Genomic DNA, 18,362 nt, shown 5'->3' on the forward strand with positions numbered 1-18,362 from the left:
TTTTTTTTTTTTTTTTAAACTCGCTATTCTCTTGTTTCATCGGCATGAGCACCGACTCTGGGAAACTTGTGGACTTTTAGAATATTTGTAGCAATTGACCGTAAAAGATGCTAAATTTTAATTATGGATTATTATGCGCCTGAGTTGATATGTTTTGACATCTGGTGATCATCTTAATCGAGGGATGGTTTAAGACAAGATTACAGCCGTGACAGTTGTTATTATTTGTTATTATTAATTTTGTTTGTCATCTGACATTCAGATAGCCTTTTCTTTGTGTTGATTGCATTTATTTATTGCAAAATATTTTATCGAGCGGTCAAATTGTCCGCCGTGGTAGGCAGGACAGACTATAAATATTTCTTAGAAAGAAAAGAAAGCAAACTATAAGTCAATAGCGAAGAATATATTGTATGCATGTTTTACGAAAAGTCATATGTTAGAAAGCGATATGATAACGTTTAAATATGGTTCAATTTGTATAGAAACGGTTAATTTGATCGCCAGTGGCAAGTTTAGTCGTCGATATTTGGAAAACCACACGGATCCGTATAGCTAACTCTCCGGCCCTGGATTTCCTTCATTGTAATGATTTTTATGGGATGAAAACCTATTCTTTCTAATATTGTTACAATCGTGTACCCTTCTAATTGTGTACTCTTCTAATTGGCGTTATTGATTCATACCGGATGTGTACTCTAGTGCGTACCCAAATTAATCTACTAATGCGGTCGTAAAGTTTACAACTTGCAAGGTAGGAAATTCGTGCTTTGCTAAAAGTAAGTGAGGTACTGTCTGAGTTACGGACGGTCACTCCAAATCCCGAACGATAGTGATGAAAGTAGTATATTAATTTATTTATTTATTTATTTATTTAAATTTTACAATTTATTTAGTAGGACATTTGGTAAAAGAAAGTAGTATATGAAATCAAGAATTGTACTAGTCTAATAGTACAGTAATAAAAGTGATATAATTATCAGAGAAATATCCACTTACATATTTTAGCTGGATATTATTGGAAAACCGTTTCTCACATACTAAATAGCCGCTATATTCCGCGAAATAAAACCGTATGACTACAAAATTAAATTCATTTCAACGCTACTATTTGCACTGTAATAAACATTGTATTATCTATTGTCTGCAAAAAAAAATATATATATATATTTCATATAATAATATTATATAAATTTATATATTTGAATTGAATTAAAATAATAAAAAAATATATAGTCGAATTTAATGGAAACGACCGTGAACAACACTAAACTAAATAATTTAATATTCCCTCTACTAGAAAATTAATTACAGTGGTTAAGAAATTATTTATACATGATAAAACTTTGATTTCGATTTTCGGTAAAATGTATAGATATGTTGAAGTATGATCTATTTAAATTTAAATAATTTATTTATTTCTATAGTGTAGTATCGGGGAAAATTCCGATGTACTGCAGATACGAAGCAATGAATGTGCCGAAAGCGTTGAGGTAACAAGGGTCGTTTTAAATGTATAACAAGGCTTAAATGTATAACATATGGAAAGTATTTGTTCAATGCTAGCTTTATTTCATTTGCAGGTGTGCAATTTTCTCCAACTTTTGGGTATAATCAGAGTTTCATTTAAAAAGAACGAAAGCAGTTCAATGATCGAAATAATTTCCCTTTATTGTTAATAACATTTTGCCATTTTTCTGGCAGCCTGATCGACCAAATTTCTGAGAACTGCCGTAACATGATCCATATCCGAGATCGAAATTATTTTTATTAGGTTTTTTAGAATTGTTGCAGATTCGAATAAGTATGTTTATATGGATAGTGACCATGTTCACTGAGAGATGAATTATGGTTTATGGTAGGTTCCTGGACGTAACAACATAGAACAATTATTTAGCAATACGAAGAAATAATATGAAATAATTGATAATCGCAAAAAATAAGCGAATCGCGCGAAATCTCACTTCATCAAGCGCCATCACTTGAGTGGGGGTCATCGGTGGCCTTAGTGAGGCAAATTCATTAATTGACTATTACCATTTCTTACATGTTCTACCACTACACACACACTACTACGTACGCATTATAGCATAATATCGTGGAAAATTACTGGAAAACCCAGGTAGGAACTAAGGTGTCGAAAAGTGGGAGGTACCAATGGGCCCTGTACTTACCTTCCATTACATTGGCTAATGTACGTACCCAGTACGAGGCGTACCTAGCAATGAGCCAACCAAATTCGTGTGCATTTTGGGGGTAGCAAAGTATATAAGGTAGCCGTTACGGTGATGAGGACAGTCTTCGGCACAACCTTATAGGCAAATGAATAGTGATCGCCGCTCTGGATAATCTTGCAAACAGTACTGAAAGTAGTGTGACGGACAGTATTGAAGAGAGTGTTGAACAAAGTGTTGAACAAAGTGTTGAACAAAGTGTTGAACAAAGTGTTGAAGAGTATCGCGGACAGTATTGTGGGCATTGCAGTAACGAGGATTCCTGGGAATAGCTGCACGAGTACGAGCTGTACGAGTTATCATATCGCTGTAAGTAATAATTTTTCAGTTACCAAGTTACCATTCAAGTTGTTTTAGTTATATGACATTACTGCATTTAGTTTACGTTAAATAATCATTGCTTTCCGTTTAAATTATAGTAAAAAAGAAATGATATAAAATTAAAATTAAAAATTTTTTAACTTAAAATAACTCTTAGAGATCACGCACCGAAGAGAGAATATAAGATTTCTAAAGTAGTACCTTGAATTTTGTATTATTTCTTATTTACTAACGCTTTAGTAATTAATTTTCCTATTTTACAAACACGGTATACCTATCGTTAAGAGTTCGTCCGCGTGATAGCACCCACATAAAGTTGTTCGAATAAGAAAATACGCAAATTGGAGTATAGCGAGTTTAGAATACAGTCGCGCCGACGCAGCGGTCCGAAATTTTTCCCAACGTTATGCCAAATCTCGTAAATTTTGGAAGCTATTAAGTTTATCGGGTCGGATAACGCGCTCGAAAGTTTTATAAATGGCGCACAACCGGTCGACCGCCGCCGCCTCCGCGCTCGATGCAATCTACGAAAAATGCTCGTTCCTCATTTCGCTTAATTCTCCGACCGCGTGCCGAACGAAGAAGCAAAAGAAACGCGGACCAACCGAGACGCGGCCGATCGATATATCGTAATAGAAAACGATTCATCCGTTTCATCGGCGTTCTCTATTTCTATCTAGGATCGCTAGCCACTTTACTTAGTCTCCCAAAGCATCGAAATCTTTTCAACAATGAAATCTTTTAAATGGCTGGTCTTACTTCAATTTCCATGTTCATTCTCTTATTCTCGATAAGATGTCCTCTAATTTCGAATTTTATTTCGCAATAACTGCGAAATAATTTTATTGTGATGCGTTCCCGCTATGTTTGCACTGCATTTAACCACTTGCTTTCGCAACGAAGTTACAGGGGTGCGTGCCAGAACGTTACGCTGTAACTTGCCGTGAAGCGTTACTTGACACTTAGCCAACCGAACAGAGAGATCTCCCCTCTGTAAAGTACATCGCTGCGTGATCGAACGGGGAGATCTTCCTTTTTTACTTTTTCAACGCGTTTCTTTCTTTTTTGTTATTGTTATTATCACTTATTGTTTACCTGAAATTGTTCTCAATTAATTGCGTCACTTTTTCTGCTTTTATAAAGTACAGTGTATAATAAAATACACCAATTTATTTATACCACATTGTAACAAAATATTAAAATGCATTATGAATTTCTAATTTCACGTTCAAGTCGTGTTACTTGTCTTTAGTTATTTATGTTTTGAATTTTACCTATATTTCTTTATACTTTTAATATATACTTTCAATTTGATGTTTCGTATAAACAATATGTGAAATCGTTACGTAAAATCATTACCGCGAAATATAATTGACCAATTAAATAATTTTTAAACTCCTTTTGTTTTTTATATGATGAATATTAGTCGTCGATACTTGGAAAAATGCGCGTTGAACAGCGTATAGGTTGGCTAAATGTTAAAACGAGAAAGCTCGGTAGAGTCTTCCATAGAGAATTATGCACAGATACGAATGCTAATTTCTTTTATTAATAATTTTGTACAGTATGGTATATTTCAAGGCATTCTGGGATATATAACGCGACAAGACATTCCTTGCATTCTTTGTGGATTTTTTTTTAACTCTTTCGCGGGTGAAAATTTCTATTTCTTGAAAAATACCTCATTTGCATGGTTTTAAAGCTAATAAATAACTAGTAGTTACTAGCAGACATCTTTTCACGTTTTTGATAATTAGCAATACGTACACTTTGCAAAATTTGTTCTGCTATATTTAGAACACATCGTTGGCAATTTTGGAACAAAAACATTTGGACGTGCGCGGCAAGTGGTTAACTTTGTATACTGCGAGAATGCGTGTCAGGCAACAAATGATACGCGGGGTAATAGCTTTGTTTGCGAATTCAAATTGCCGTGTTTATACTAGTTGGGGAAATATATTAATAGTTTACTAGTTGAGAGTTAAACGAGCTTTCACGTATACGGTTAAAAGAAGATTGTAATTTGTTCGTAGGCCAAGTTGCTACGCGATATCGATCGATAATACGATCGATCGATAAAAATACAATTAAAGATTACGTTTTCCATATAGTAATTTTTCCAATTACGCATTTGATACGTTTAAAACAACGTGCATTCTATTGCAGTTTCGTTTCAATACTTTTAATGAGATCTGTGATATACAAGTTTTCGTTACGATAGCGAGCATTCAATTTGCAATATAATTAAATCAACGTTTTTTAATGAGTAGGTAAAGGACAATGTTGTAAAAATGTTACCACGGTTACAATTCCGAATAATTTTTAGACAGATAATACTATTTTCAAATCTATTATCAGCATATTAAATTCAACGATTTATTAAAACTTATTGTACTGCGGCTTTTCCAATACAGATACTATATGAAACAAATAATTAACAAAATACGAAAGAATTCATACGCTTACCGTGTTATTTATACGAACAAAATTCCATCCAATATATTTCAATTATTCAACAATTTTTACAACTATTGATCCGTGAAAATGGTTACGATAGAACGATACAATTATTAACATCGCAGATTTCTCGTTATGGTAACGAACGAACAACGCTCTCCTTCAATTTTCTAGTAAATATTTCGACCCATTGTTCATAATTCGCCAGCGTTGCAAACTGCGTTCGTTAAACTAGCCGTGGGAGAGATTAAAATTGGACGGGGTTTCCCAAGCCGTTTCGTTCTTCGCAATTTTGCAGCAGACTTGCCCGTCTTTCTCCGACTTGCCATTGGTGCGAATTTACCGGGAACTAGCACGTTCGATTTCGTGGAACATGCAGAGGGCAACGGTAATTTAGCAAATCTCAAGGCGATACGATTTGCACGGTCTAATTCGTCGCAAGTAGGAAGGAAATAGTGCCCTCGGTACCTTCTTAGTATACCGTATTTTAAACCTCTCTTCAAGACTGATTTTACCTTTAATTAACCAAACGTAAATCAAGCGTGGGTATGAAATGTCGTTGTACGAGTTAAATGAAAATTGATATCGCAGGAACTCGAACTTTCTCGTTTAACCCGAAATACGTATAATATAAAATATTATACGTATGAAACATTACAGCCGATCGTAACTCTTCGTAGTACAACGTTCGGTCAGCGAGTAACGTATTATTTAAACAAACGCGATTCAAGCAAAAATAATAAAAAAAAAAAAAACGTGTAATATAACGATTCGATTCTTTTCGGTAGCACGGTTAATACATTACAGTTTTTATATCGGTTACTATAATGTATCATCTTTATTATATCTCTGATTATAAACTCACTTGTCGCTTAACCTTTCCATCGTCCACGTTAGAACCATAACTGATATAGCCAATAATTTTACTAGGCGTAGATCCCTTTGTCTCGCGAAGATCTTGAATAGCCGAGACAATCAATGCAACGATCTTCATCGGCCAGAGTCTTCGAATTTTTCTCTTTGGTAACGTTTTCGCAGCTCTATTTATCTTTCGTGTCATTTCGATCACCGTAGAACCACGAACGATCGGCTAGGAAAATGAACGTTCGCGCGTTCTCGGAAGAAGAAGACGTAGACTTAAAATTTTGCAAGATCGTCGCTAGCAATTACCAAGAATCAGCGACAAACATCACGAAAAATTTAACTATTCGCGAATCCCGAAAATATCGTTTGCACGGACGTTCGTTTGTTTCGATCAGTGAACTGAACTTAACTTTGCTCGAATACGCGTGTACCTCGATACAGAATAATCCCGAAAGCAGCGTGAAAATATTTGCAGAATCTTGGTCCTGTTTGCAAATTCTAGTTTGCCATGGGATAAAAATTGTCGCTTGGCTTCACACGAGTGAATTGTAATTACGGAAAAGTGCAAATTTACCGTGCTACTTATTGATCCAACTAAACAAGCATATTTCGCTACTAATGAAAGAGACGGTTTTAATCGTAATTATCAGCGACTGACAATGAACGATAATTAGCGACAACAGAAGTTGCGAGTGATTGAGAATGTAGGTGTTGGTAGTAACCAATACGCGGGTACTACGTGCCGCAATTAATCGAAATTCAAAACAGTCTTTTGAACTACCGTATTTGAATTCGCGTCGTTATTTTCCCCCGATCGGCGTCATTTTCACCGCAACGACGACAGGATTGCGCAGCTACAGTTTGTTTGATAAAGGGATCGATCCGAATTCTTCGCGCGCGTTTAATTTTCCATTCGACGCGATTGTTACAACGAGAAATATACATATCATTATTACATTATAGAGTCCGTAAGGAACGTAAAACAAGTAAAATATGTGAAAAGCTTCAAAATGTCGAGCGTCAAAAAAAAAAAATGTTACTACGAAAGAACCTTTTGATTTAATTTAATTCTTTCGTTAGAATCGTCAAAGAAAAGGCACCGTCCGCATTGTTCTACCGATGCAACATACTTGATCACGCATTAGGATAAACTAAATAATATATAAAATATAAAACCGTCGCAAATAATAACGAGTCCCTCGAAGAATAATATAAAAATGCTAGGAAACGGGAAAGACAATAAATTCGTAATTCATTAAAAAGGTAAATTTGACTTTACAACTTTCTTCAAACGTTATACCCGCGTTGGTGCTTTATCGACGTACGGTATATAGGTAGTCCGATCATCCCTGGCTACATAGATCGGCTCTTTTTCCTCGCCTCGATCAAACAACTTTATGGACATATTTCTTTCGGTCAAATTATGTAAAAAAAGGCATCGTCCTGAATAATACATCGGGCCTCGTGGATGCACTCCACATCGGCGATATCAGTTTCAAGAAAGCGTAATCGGCCTTTTACTGTTCCCCGTTGGTTCGATAAGAGGAGCACGCAGTTACGTGCAAATTAGTTTCCGTCAGAGATACGTGGTCTAGCCTTTGGTACGTGAGAACGTCATTACGATGATGGAGTGCTAAGGTGTTATCAAACGCGAGTAAAGAATGGAGCAAGTTTATCCAAGTCTCGCGTGTGTCGTTCTAATTTGTTCGGCTTAAAATTGATACGTAAGACCATGCCGCGTTTCTAGGAAGCCGCATGAAGTCGCTTAGAGGTACATAGAGATTACTTGGAAATTAATCAACACGCTAGCGCAAAATTAGCTTTGCTTTCGCTTCTACGACGATTGCAAACAGCATCGGCACAGATCTTTATCCTGCACCGAAGCTCTTGTCAGGGAAACTCTCGCGTTTTCGTAGTATAATTCTTATCAATGAACGATTGAAGAACAGCACGCGTAGGATACAGCAAAGTATCATAAACGCGTATAATTCTCGAACGTGATAGAAAACGGAAAACTGTCGAATTTCAGGATATCGATATTGCAACTATTGCTATAGAATGTAGACAAACATCCGAAAGTAATACGAGCCAAAACCCGTAGATATCGGACGATTTTATTCTCGAATAAATTCGTCTATCAGCTATCAAGCAATAGAATTTTCGGACCATGAAATAATTCCTTCGAACGATCTATTGTACGCGACCAACGTGGAACCTAGTACGTAACACACGTAGACGATATATAATTTTCTTAAATAGACGTTCAAAGTTATTCCATAAAATAGGAAATAAATTTCAAGAATTTATAAAGCATCTGGTCGAGCAGAAACGTTTTCTATCGTAGAGAAGAAAGAGAACTTTTTAACGTCCATTAAACGTCCGTGGAAAACGGAAACAAATGCCGTGGATATCGAAAAATACTACCAGAATCGCCAACTTCAGCACCGCTAATTTAGGCTAATCGGGCCAAGCTGGAAGTTGGCCGGTTCGCGGTAATCTTATCGGAGTTGGCGAAAAAAATGGAGAATTTTGAATGGCACGGAGGTCGACGCGAACGGCTGCATTTAGCGTTTAATATCGATCGATGGCAAGTGTAACCAGCTTTTTTCTCGGTTCTTTTCCTCGGCTGAATCGGGCAACCAGCAGGCGGTCTGCAAATTGATCTGTCGCGGAGAAAAAACGCACGATACGCGAACCAGCGTTATTACGATGATAGAACGTTGGCTTCTTATCGGGTAGACGACGGCGAAAAAAAAGGATAACATGGAATAAGAAAAATAAGAGGAGGAGAAAAGAAAGGGGAACGCAAGTTGGAAATAAGCCCGGCACTAACAATCGCCGTGCAACATTACCGCTGATAAGTTCCGGGGCTAATAAACACAGACACTTGTACGCCCCGTTGCGAATTAACACACAACGGTTTAAGCCTGATATCTGAAACGACACGCGACTGGCTTGCAATTTGCATAGAGTGCAGTTAGAAATGCAAACGGTCACGGGAAATCTCAATTTCACGTGGCAGCCGTGTGAGAGTCTGCAACAAGCATAATAGGGAACGAGTTAATAGAGGAAGCGACGCGATTTCTCGATACGTCGTTAATCTAATTTAGTTCAACTATTTAGTGCTAGCTCGCTGAAACGCCATAGGAAATGGCATGTCTATAGAACGATCCTACATCAAATGCGCATTGTTGATTTTAAAGCTCAGAGTTTCATCGAGATATTTTTTATATATTCGCGTACGTGTAGGCGATAAAAGTTGTGTATTTGCGAAACGACATAAAATTAATTTTCATTTGCAGTTATCGACCTGTCAATTAATATCGCCAAGCACATACAGTAGCTTTCGCTGCAGTATTTTAGATAATTTCCGGTTAGCTTTTATTTACAATAACTGCACGAACGATCAGCAGATAAAAGTGCGCGCGGCATTTTTCGATTTTTCCTCCATTATTTATAACAATTTCTAAATATTTAACAAAGAAAATGAACAATTATTCGATCGATGTTAAAAGAATATTTGCGTATTTAGAGAGCGTGGAAAATATTTCATTTAAACGTGGACCGATATATTTCGCACTATCCTACGTTTGATCGCCTTTTTTCTATCGAAAGAACGTCTTTTATCGGAAGAACTTCCGATTCTTTTCCCCTGTGAGCGGAGCCCTTGAAATGCCGTGGTTTAATTCCTCGATCCAATCTACATCTAAAAAGAGAAAGGAAAAAGAAATCCCGAGTGTATTATTATAACACGGAATCCTTCTGAAATTAGAGAGTCTTATCATTCCAAAATCCCTTATGAGAGAAATTACATCATCGAGCAAATAGAACAAAATTCAGATTATAACGGATCGATGTGAGTGAAGAAAAGACGTACAAAAATTGATTAAATTTTTTACGCAAAGGACTATCGCCCTTCGTTTGATAAAGGCAAACTTTCGATGAAACGTTAACGCGTTAAACAATATAAAAAAGAATCCTGTCACGCTCCGTACATTGATACAATTTTATAATTTTTCCACTATTTAATAAGCTCTTTTATTCGTCATGACGAAGTCTGAAACGACTCGTACAAACCTTCTGGTGAAATCCTTTTTTTAGCTTAGTCAAGTAGATGGGACTGTGAGATGCGGAACAGAGTTAAAAAACGAGAATCGAGAGGCAAGATAAGGCACGTAGCTAGGAAACTTCTGGAAATTTCTTTAAACATTAAATATTACGCGAAATAGGAACAGGAAAACTGCGTGAGATTGTGGCTCGCGGCGCGAGAGAAGCGATAAAGAGTTATTAACATGAAACCAGTAAACGTTGCGATAGCGAACATTACATGCTAGTTTAAAAGCATATTATAATACATGATTGATGAAAGAAAAACACTGTGCTTAATTCTAAATCAAATTTCCTTTCAAGAGTACGTTCGCTTATTTTCCAGCCAGTTTTTCTTGTTATATTATATTAAGGGAATCGTAATGAAACCGATACCTTTGCCCGATATCTTGCAACATGTAACGAATAATATGCGAAATATTATTTGATTCGCAAATCATATTTATTCTCATAACTACAGTTGCTATTAATGTTAACAACGGCCGGGTTCTCGTACTTTTTATAATTACGATTAAAAGCTTTAGAGAAGCACACAATGGAGAAACAAAATTACATGTTTCGAATAACATCGAACGATAATTACTGAATATTCATAAAACAAATATATCAAATGTTCGCGTGAAAGAAAAAAGATAAAAGCTATTTTCAGAACTAACGTTTTCGTTCTACAGTATCGCGTTTTCTGAAGAAACATCGACGACAAAATATTTCTATATATCTTGGAGAATTTCGTACGGACGTAAACTGAAATATAGCGATAGTCAAAGCAACGTAAAAACAAAACAAAAGGCGATGTAAATGAAGAATTTAACGGCCGTTATAAAGTTACAAACACCACCCCTTAAACCTTCTTAGCAGTTTACGAAGGTGACAGATATGATCTACCCTCTGTCGTAATTAAGTCGTGAAAACGCAGAACTCGCATTGCGTGTACCCCTTTCCTGACATTTTATCGCAGGTCCAAGTACCAAGTTCTCGCGTTAACATACCTAAAGAGAAAAACAACGAGAGGAAGAACCATTGTTACGATGGCGCGAATAAATCATCCTTCTACAATATCACGAATAACATTCGTAAACTTCCTTTTCGACTTTTAAAACGCGACGATCGCACCGTGTAAGCTCCGCCGTAGTTACGTCGTTAAAAACGCAGACTCCACGTTACGTACAACGTTTCCGAGAAAATTTATTAGAGATCAAAGCGACAAGCGGCTCGCGTCGGTGAACACGAGGCGGTAGCTATCGGTGCGAAAGTGGACTTGTCAGTGCTTTATCGTTTAATATTCTAAGTGGTCGTAGAACGAGGTAGTAGCGTTATTGCCCTCGTTAAATCTAACCGGCCGAGCTAATTATGCAAGCAGCTGAATTATTTCGCGTCCTCCTGGCGCGTATTGCAGAAAGTGCTGACCGCGCGAGAAAATTTTAACTGCATTTTGTTCGCGGCCGAACAATTAACTGTTCGTCGTGCTGTTAATTCCTTCCGCTCCGCCCGTTCGTTTTCTACCCGTCTCGCCTCGCGTTTAGGTACGTTTCGCCCTAGTCGCTCGATTCTCGAGAACTTTACCAAACTACCCTCCCATGGATAAATTATAATTCTTATTGTCCACGTCTATAACACAAGAACGGTATATCAGTTATTTTCAAGATTGCACGTACAACGAAGCACGCTTCTAAATTTTATAATTCGAAGCAACGACGAATACGCAAATCTCGATATGTGGCCCTTGCACACGAGTAAACCTTACTGTTAACTGTGTTAGCTGTGGTCAAATCATACTATTACCACATCGACGATCGACATTCAGTTTCAATGTACAGTCGGGGACGGCAATAAATAGACAAGTAGTGGAAGTATCCGTGAAATTCGATCGAACTAGTACTAGTGTGTTATATACGTAAATTTGCTTAGATATATATCCTTATTCTACATACAATTATTTGGAAAATAATTGAAATTACATTTATATTTTTGCGAACTCCATTAAGTATCATATCTACTTCCACTATCTGTCTACTGATTTTTGCTCTCGGAAGATGATTGTACAAAATATTCCCAAGAGAATTTAGCTTATAACTTTCCGTACTAAATACTTTGTAATAACTTGAAAATCACAGGAATTAGCGAACAAACGCGTAGCCCCAACGATACCACCGTTCAACCTACTAGTTTGCCGTTATATCGCCCGCCTATTGATAGGCAAACACTAGACGTTTTGCTCGTATCAATGGACGCGTACGCAGCGTAGCGAAAATTATTGGCGTATCGAACGCAGCACTATCCGACGGTCTTTTTGTTCTTCTTTGTTCCGCGTTATCTTCGTGGAACTGCAACGCGACTAGGATTTCCAATTCTCGCGTAGATCGGTGCCGTTCAACCTATGACGCTACGATGTAACGCCCGTCAACTTATCATTCCCAGCATCCACGATCTCCACGCTATAAATCAAACCTATGATGCATCGAACTTGAGAAATGGAACTTCTATTTCACTTTGCCCTCCGCGATTTGCCGTAGACCGTCGCCAGTCGAGCGTAAGTAGTGGCCCATGGAGGAGGCAGTTCGGATAAAGGAAGATCAATTAATCTCTCGTTTCTAAGACCGACGTGCAGTAACGACACACAGTGGGAGCATTTGCTCGATCTAGCCAATCGACAGTTTTGTCAAAGCCGCTGCAGGCAAAAGGAAGCTTTTAACGTTACAAAATGGGGAAAATAATTTTCCACGTAATCGCGTGCATCGCCCTATAATCGTTATGATCGTAACAAATAGTCATAGGTGATATCTTTTCACTAAGGACTAGGATATTACTTTATTATCAGAAAGTTTCGCTTTTTTGACCAACCGGATTTGAGAGTGACAGTGACTCGGGGAGATATATTTGATACAACGTAGCAAAAAACGAGATAACAATATTGACGAAAGATTAGAATTTGTCGAGGATTACGTTTTAAACTGCGAAGAATACTTTGAGCAGACCGAAGGAAATTAAACATAAATTTTTTAGTACGTTAAATTTAATAAATAAATTAAACACATTTTATATATAGACACACATAATTTAATTATATTTAGTTACATGTAGCAACAATTGAACCGTAAGAAATTGATCATACTGATTTTCTGTCCTTATACCGTCTAAATTTTATCATAAATTGATCGGTAATCACCGACAAAAATAACAGAATTAATTTTCACCAATTAAATCGAGTAACATCCACCTCATCGTGCGACGTTTAGCGATGGGACGAGGATCTCGAAGGTGTATATGGTTCGACGAACACGGTTTGCATTGACGAACAAACGAAAAAAGAAAATAGAAAGGAAAAACACACGCGACAAGAAGCATAAGAGGGGGGAATATGATTCTCGATGATCTCTGTCGCTTGGCAAAGCGGTGTTTGGGAATAGTTCTCTAGGTTTTTGTTAGAGACATAAACGCAAGCCTGCCGGAAATCAGAAAGATCGGAGGAGGATCTTCGACCATGTATTCGCATTCAATTACGCTACATCCGTTTCCCCCTGTCGCGTCGCTCGCGCTCGTCTAACCGTGCCCAGTGAAAAGCCACTTATAGCGGATACAAACGCCATTGTATACAGCGAGTAAATAAGTTCAAAGAAACGGAAGCTCCTATAGGTCAACATTACAAGCAGCTATTGTGGCGAACGTCGACAAGCCATAAGTACGGCCTTATATCGCGTGATTCAATTATCGCGCACCACCGCCGCAACGTTGAAATCCTTGTGCCTCTGCCGTGCAACCCGCCTCTTCTAGCCGAATAATACATGAATCATCTACGAGAAGCGAGAAACGAGAGAACAGAAGCCGGCGCATTACGTGGATTTTAATTAACGGAAAAGGATAATACGCTTCGAGTAATGGCTTATTCAACCTTCGTTGAAGATAGTGACGTACCGTACTTGCACTCTCATCCTTGCAATAATTTGTTGTAATAATTCCATATATATACATTTAACTACTTTTTGAATAATCGTAACACTATGAAAACACGATCTCTTGAAAAATTTGTAAACTGGAATTTTCAAGATAAACAACTCTGAATGATAAAGTTATAGAAAGATCTATCTCGCCGTACATGCGCAGGAAGCTCCGCCATTCCAATACGTATATCGTCTATATTATCATGTTGCTGCGCATCCACGGGGAATCTTCCTATTACAACGCGTACTTCGTTTCGATCTCTAATTGTAAAATACGAGTTTCTTAACTACGAACAAGGTAACGCTGAAAAATTGCCGCCAGAACCCTTCGTTTATCGTCGCGCACCGGATTACCAACAAGGATGATAAATAAGCAGGGAAGCATCTGGTTACACGTAAATGGTTATACCGTGAAAGTTTTTCGTAACTGGCGCTAGATCTGTTTGAATCGTACGCGATTACTTGCTTCGATGATTCATATTCGCGCACCGGAATAAGCGCGTCTGTCTTGTCCGATGAGTTTCTGTTTAGCTATATACCGCGGATGTATCGCGATAAATAGAAGCAGTCGGAAGTTTCCAGTGTTCAATATCGGTACGAGTGACATCGCGTCGTCGATCCTGCGTCGATGGTGCATTAAAACGGCACCGTTTCACTCGAGACTAGGATGCGCGATATATCTCCAACGTCGCGTCGTACGCCGCGTCGATGTTTAGCACTATAGACGATCTTTAATAGCGGCATCGCGGCCAGCGTGCTCGCAGGCATCATCCGCTGGCGAATACGATTGCCAGAGCTGGAAAGTGATCGATTCGGAGAAACAGGAACGAACGAAAACCGGGCAAACTTGCGAATCGAACGCTCAGTCAGTATGCAGAGTGGAACGATGGAAGCGCATCCTGGGAATTACCGGCATTCCGTCGGATCATACTAGGATTGCGCAGTTTCCATGCGAGCTCGTAATCACCGATTGGACTTACTCGAATGCAATTGATCCGCGGCTAATGGTTGCACTCGCGATAATACCATAACAATCGTACATCACCAACGTCTCTGATTCAGCCGTAGATTACGTCGGTTGCATCGCTTGCCATTCAACGATTTTGAAAATTATTCCCCGGCCCTTTTAATGAGAACTTGTTTACGGAAGTGCATAATGCGGTGCATCGCCACCGATCGATCTCGACTGCTGTACACGGGACGATCGAACGGTTATTTGTAACTTTCATACGACGATTGAGGTTCGAGGTTTACGGTATCAACGATAAGCCGGCCGAATTAGTTGGTTCGTTACAAGCCGCTTGATCGAACGTCCATGCGCGCCATTTACGTCACATCGGACATCGTGCTATTCGATCGAGAAAAATATCGCTACCCTATCGCTAGTCGTTGGAAATCGCATCATTGGATTCTAACAGAACCATATTTTTATCGTTATTCGCGGACTCGATTATCGTTCTAACGTAGCAAATTAATTTTAATCGCTATGAAATCGGTGCATCGTTGTAATATCGCCGATCAATCGAGGTTACTGTAATGGCTTCATAAAACGTTAGCGTGGCGATAATTCAAATTCAACCGGAGCACATATTCCGTGGAAGACGCGGCGTGGCGCAAGTTCGATTGGCCATTACCAATTCTGGATGCAGATAAGCCTAACTGCCGTCTAGAACAGCGGTGCATAAGATCTCGACAACTTACGACGCTATCGGGTCTCATGAAGAATTCAGGTCCAGCCGGAGGTTCTAGAGGAGGCAAGTTGAGCCACGAAACTAGTTTCTGTCTGTCAGTGTCTTATCTAGGTGGAGAACCCACGGGAAAACGTCGTGGCTCGTTAATACTTTAATTTCGTGCACTCCGGTCCTTTGTGACACAGCCACACCGGCTGACAAACGGAACTCCATCGCGACTCGACTCGACTCGACTCGACTCGACTCGACTCGACGCGACGCGACGCGACGTGACGACGCGCCAACTTTCCGTTCCGCGGAGGAAGCTTAATTGTTTGCTTGCCGAATTGTTGTTAGTTAAAGTGGAAAGTTGCTGATAACTCCGAGAAAGGGAAAACGAACGTGGCGAAGAAGTAGGAAACGCGCGTGCAAGTTGCCGCGATTCGTGGAATAGAATAGGAAGCGAGGCGACAGAGCCAGCGAACGAGCATTAAGCGAATGGATTCTCTCACGGCTCTATAGAATCTGCCAACGGAAGTGCTAGATCATCCAACCTGATCGCCTGAGCCAGGAAAAATGCCGGTGAAATGTTTCGGATGTAAAACTTCTCGGATCGTTTCATCAGGGTTGTAACGGTTAAGCGTTCGGATCAAGTGAGAAAGTTTCTGATTGGACCGGACTGCTTCAGCGTGAATTTCAGTGTCTTTCAACCGGAACACTGGCAATCCAATCTTACGTAAATTTAAAGCAAACGCGACGGAACGTTCTCTTCGGAGACGTTCACCTTTACCTCGCTGGAATCCGCTAACCTTTTTCCAGTTGTTATTCATCGATGAGAATCTTCGGCGAAGGAAAATCCTCGCGGAGCGTACCTTCCAAGCGTGTTTGTCTATCGAAAGGTAGAAAATGAAGGATATCTCGCGAAAATTCATAGGTCGTAAACGAATGACGCGACGCGGTATGGCGCGAGAGAAGGATAAACTTTGATTTTGAGAATCGCGTCACTCGTATTCGAACTCGTAAAAGAAAGTAGCGGCGAAGGGATTGCTTCCATCTCGGTGTAGTTTCGCGTTACGCGGGCCCAGTGCCAGACCGAAGGCACAAAATTCTCTACCGGTCGTAAATTTCAAGCGACCGCTAATATCGACCCTGACCGAACCTCGATGAACCGCGTCGTGAAACCGTCGAGGTTTCGTTCTTCTTGAACGTATGCCAGCATAATACGAAGGAACTTAATAGGATCGGATTAGAACATCGCCTGCCTATGTTGCGGTTTAACGACTCCTTCAAGAGATACGTTGCATAGCCAAAACTTGATATTTACTACGATACGTAGGGGTGTTATTACCACCGTTATTTAAACCACTAAAGAGATTTTCTTCTCGCATACAGTACGTAAATGCGATTGTTAAAAAATATTATGCCGCGACAACAACAATGGTGTAACAAGTTACCGACGTGGGAAGGGTAGAACAGAAACAGGTAATGAGAACTGAGGAAAAGAGGCTCGTCGAGAAATCCAACGAGGAGTTGAAGAAGAAGGGCACTAACCCAAAATAGATCTCCAGAAATGGTTCTCATACATGATATTCGTGATAAGAACGTGACTTCTCGTTGTTTCTTAAAATAGAATCTAACCTGATATTTTGCATCGTTTCTTCGTTTTCATTATTAATTTTTCCTATTTATTAAGCACATCTTATTGATAAAGTTATAACAAGGAAATAGATCGTAAGCTATCCGACGTACCTTCGCAGTTAAAATTTATCGATCGTGTAACCTGTTTGCTTCATTGGCCGAAAAGTAACGATCCAAAGACGACGTAAAAATATCATCGGCGCTACTCCACTCAAGTTTTCTCGTCGGTTGGCAATCTCGATGACAAGGGTCACCCCGACGAGTCGGTAAATAGCGCGAGGAGAAAACTCCGGTTCGGTAAATCTCTCGTTCATCTCTCTAATTCATAATCCGTCTGAAGGATAAGCCAGGATTTGCTCTTCTCGGTGGTTCGCGTTCGCGTTCGAATATAAGCAGGCGGACGGAGGCATCCGATACCCCTCGTCGCTTTCCTCTCACCCATATCTGGCGACGACGCGACGAAACGCGACAGCTGTGACAGTTCGGAGAACAATTTGAACGCACTGGTCGGCGCTAATGCCAGGGCCAGCTACGAATACATTTGCAAGTGTAAGCCGCGACCGAACGAGAAGCCCTGACCAAATACCAGACGAATGGCAGCGTGGCAACGTTCTACTCTCCAGCATCGACTAACTGGAACGACTGGAAGTACCGGCTGGAATCTCTCGACGATCGAATCGCGAATATGTACCACCGCGATTCGAATTCCTAGCTGGCAGGTCTGGCTGCCTGTCGATCGGCCCGATTATCCGTCGCGGTCCGTTTAGAGGAAATCCGGTCAGTCTGCGGAGATATTGTTGCTTCTGCTCTATCGATCAGTCTGACAATCAGATGATAACTGCGCGTCATGACTGACGGTTTCTGAAACGTTCGGCTGAAAAATCGGTCGATTTTTCGACGTTTCCAACGTTTAGATTCCAACGTTACATGGCGAATCAACTGTATCGTATCGTTGGACGTTGATGTCGGATTTGAATAAAAGCACGGAAAAATGTTAAAGTTACGTACGCGCAAATACGCGCTACGCTCGTACGTTCCATATGCATCTGGAAATTGTAATCCCTGTTATTCTCTCAGTTTTAAACAAAGCCGCGACTGCGACAGCACGTTTACAACAAAGACAAGAAATCTCG

General features: G+C 39.5%; 2 protein-coding genes across 8 annotated transcripts in view; both read right to left on the reverse strand.

Annotated features, from left to right (window-relative positions):
* The window catches only part of LOC122577958 (TWiK family of potassium channels protein 18-like), a 361,683-nt gene that overhangs the window by 207,904 nt on the left and 135,417 nt on the right, over positions 1-18,362 (reverse strand). The gene's annotated exons all lie outside the window — the stretch shown is intronic.
* On the reverse strand, positions 5,207-7,018 carry LOC122566055. The gene is made up of 3 exons (XM_043722765.1): positions 7,007-7,018; positions 5,878-6,102; positions 5,207-5,527 (listed from the first exon to the last, which is right to left on the reverse strand). The coding sequence occupies exons 1-3, from the start codon at positions 7,016-7,018 to the stop codon at positions 5,207-5,209; spliced, it is 558 nt and encodes a 185-aa protein (XP_043578700.1).

Source organism: Bombus pyrosoma, linkage group LG3 (genome assembly GCF_014825855.1).
Source record: "Bombus pyrosoma isolate SC7728 linkage group LG3, ASM1482585v1, whole genome shotgun sequence".
NCBI lineage: Eukaryota > Metazoa > Arthropoda > Insecta > Hymenoptera > Apidae > Bombus > Bombus pyrosoma.

Coding starts and splice junctions, on each gene's coding strand:
- LOC122566055 (XM_043722765.1), bottom strand. Junction 5,528..5,877: donor ATGGAAAGGTTAAGCGACAA/GTGAGTTTATAA, acceptor GGTTAATTAAAG/GTAAAATCAGTCTTGAAGAG.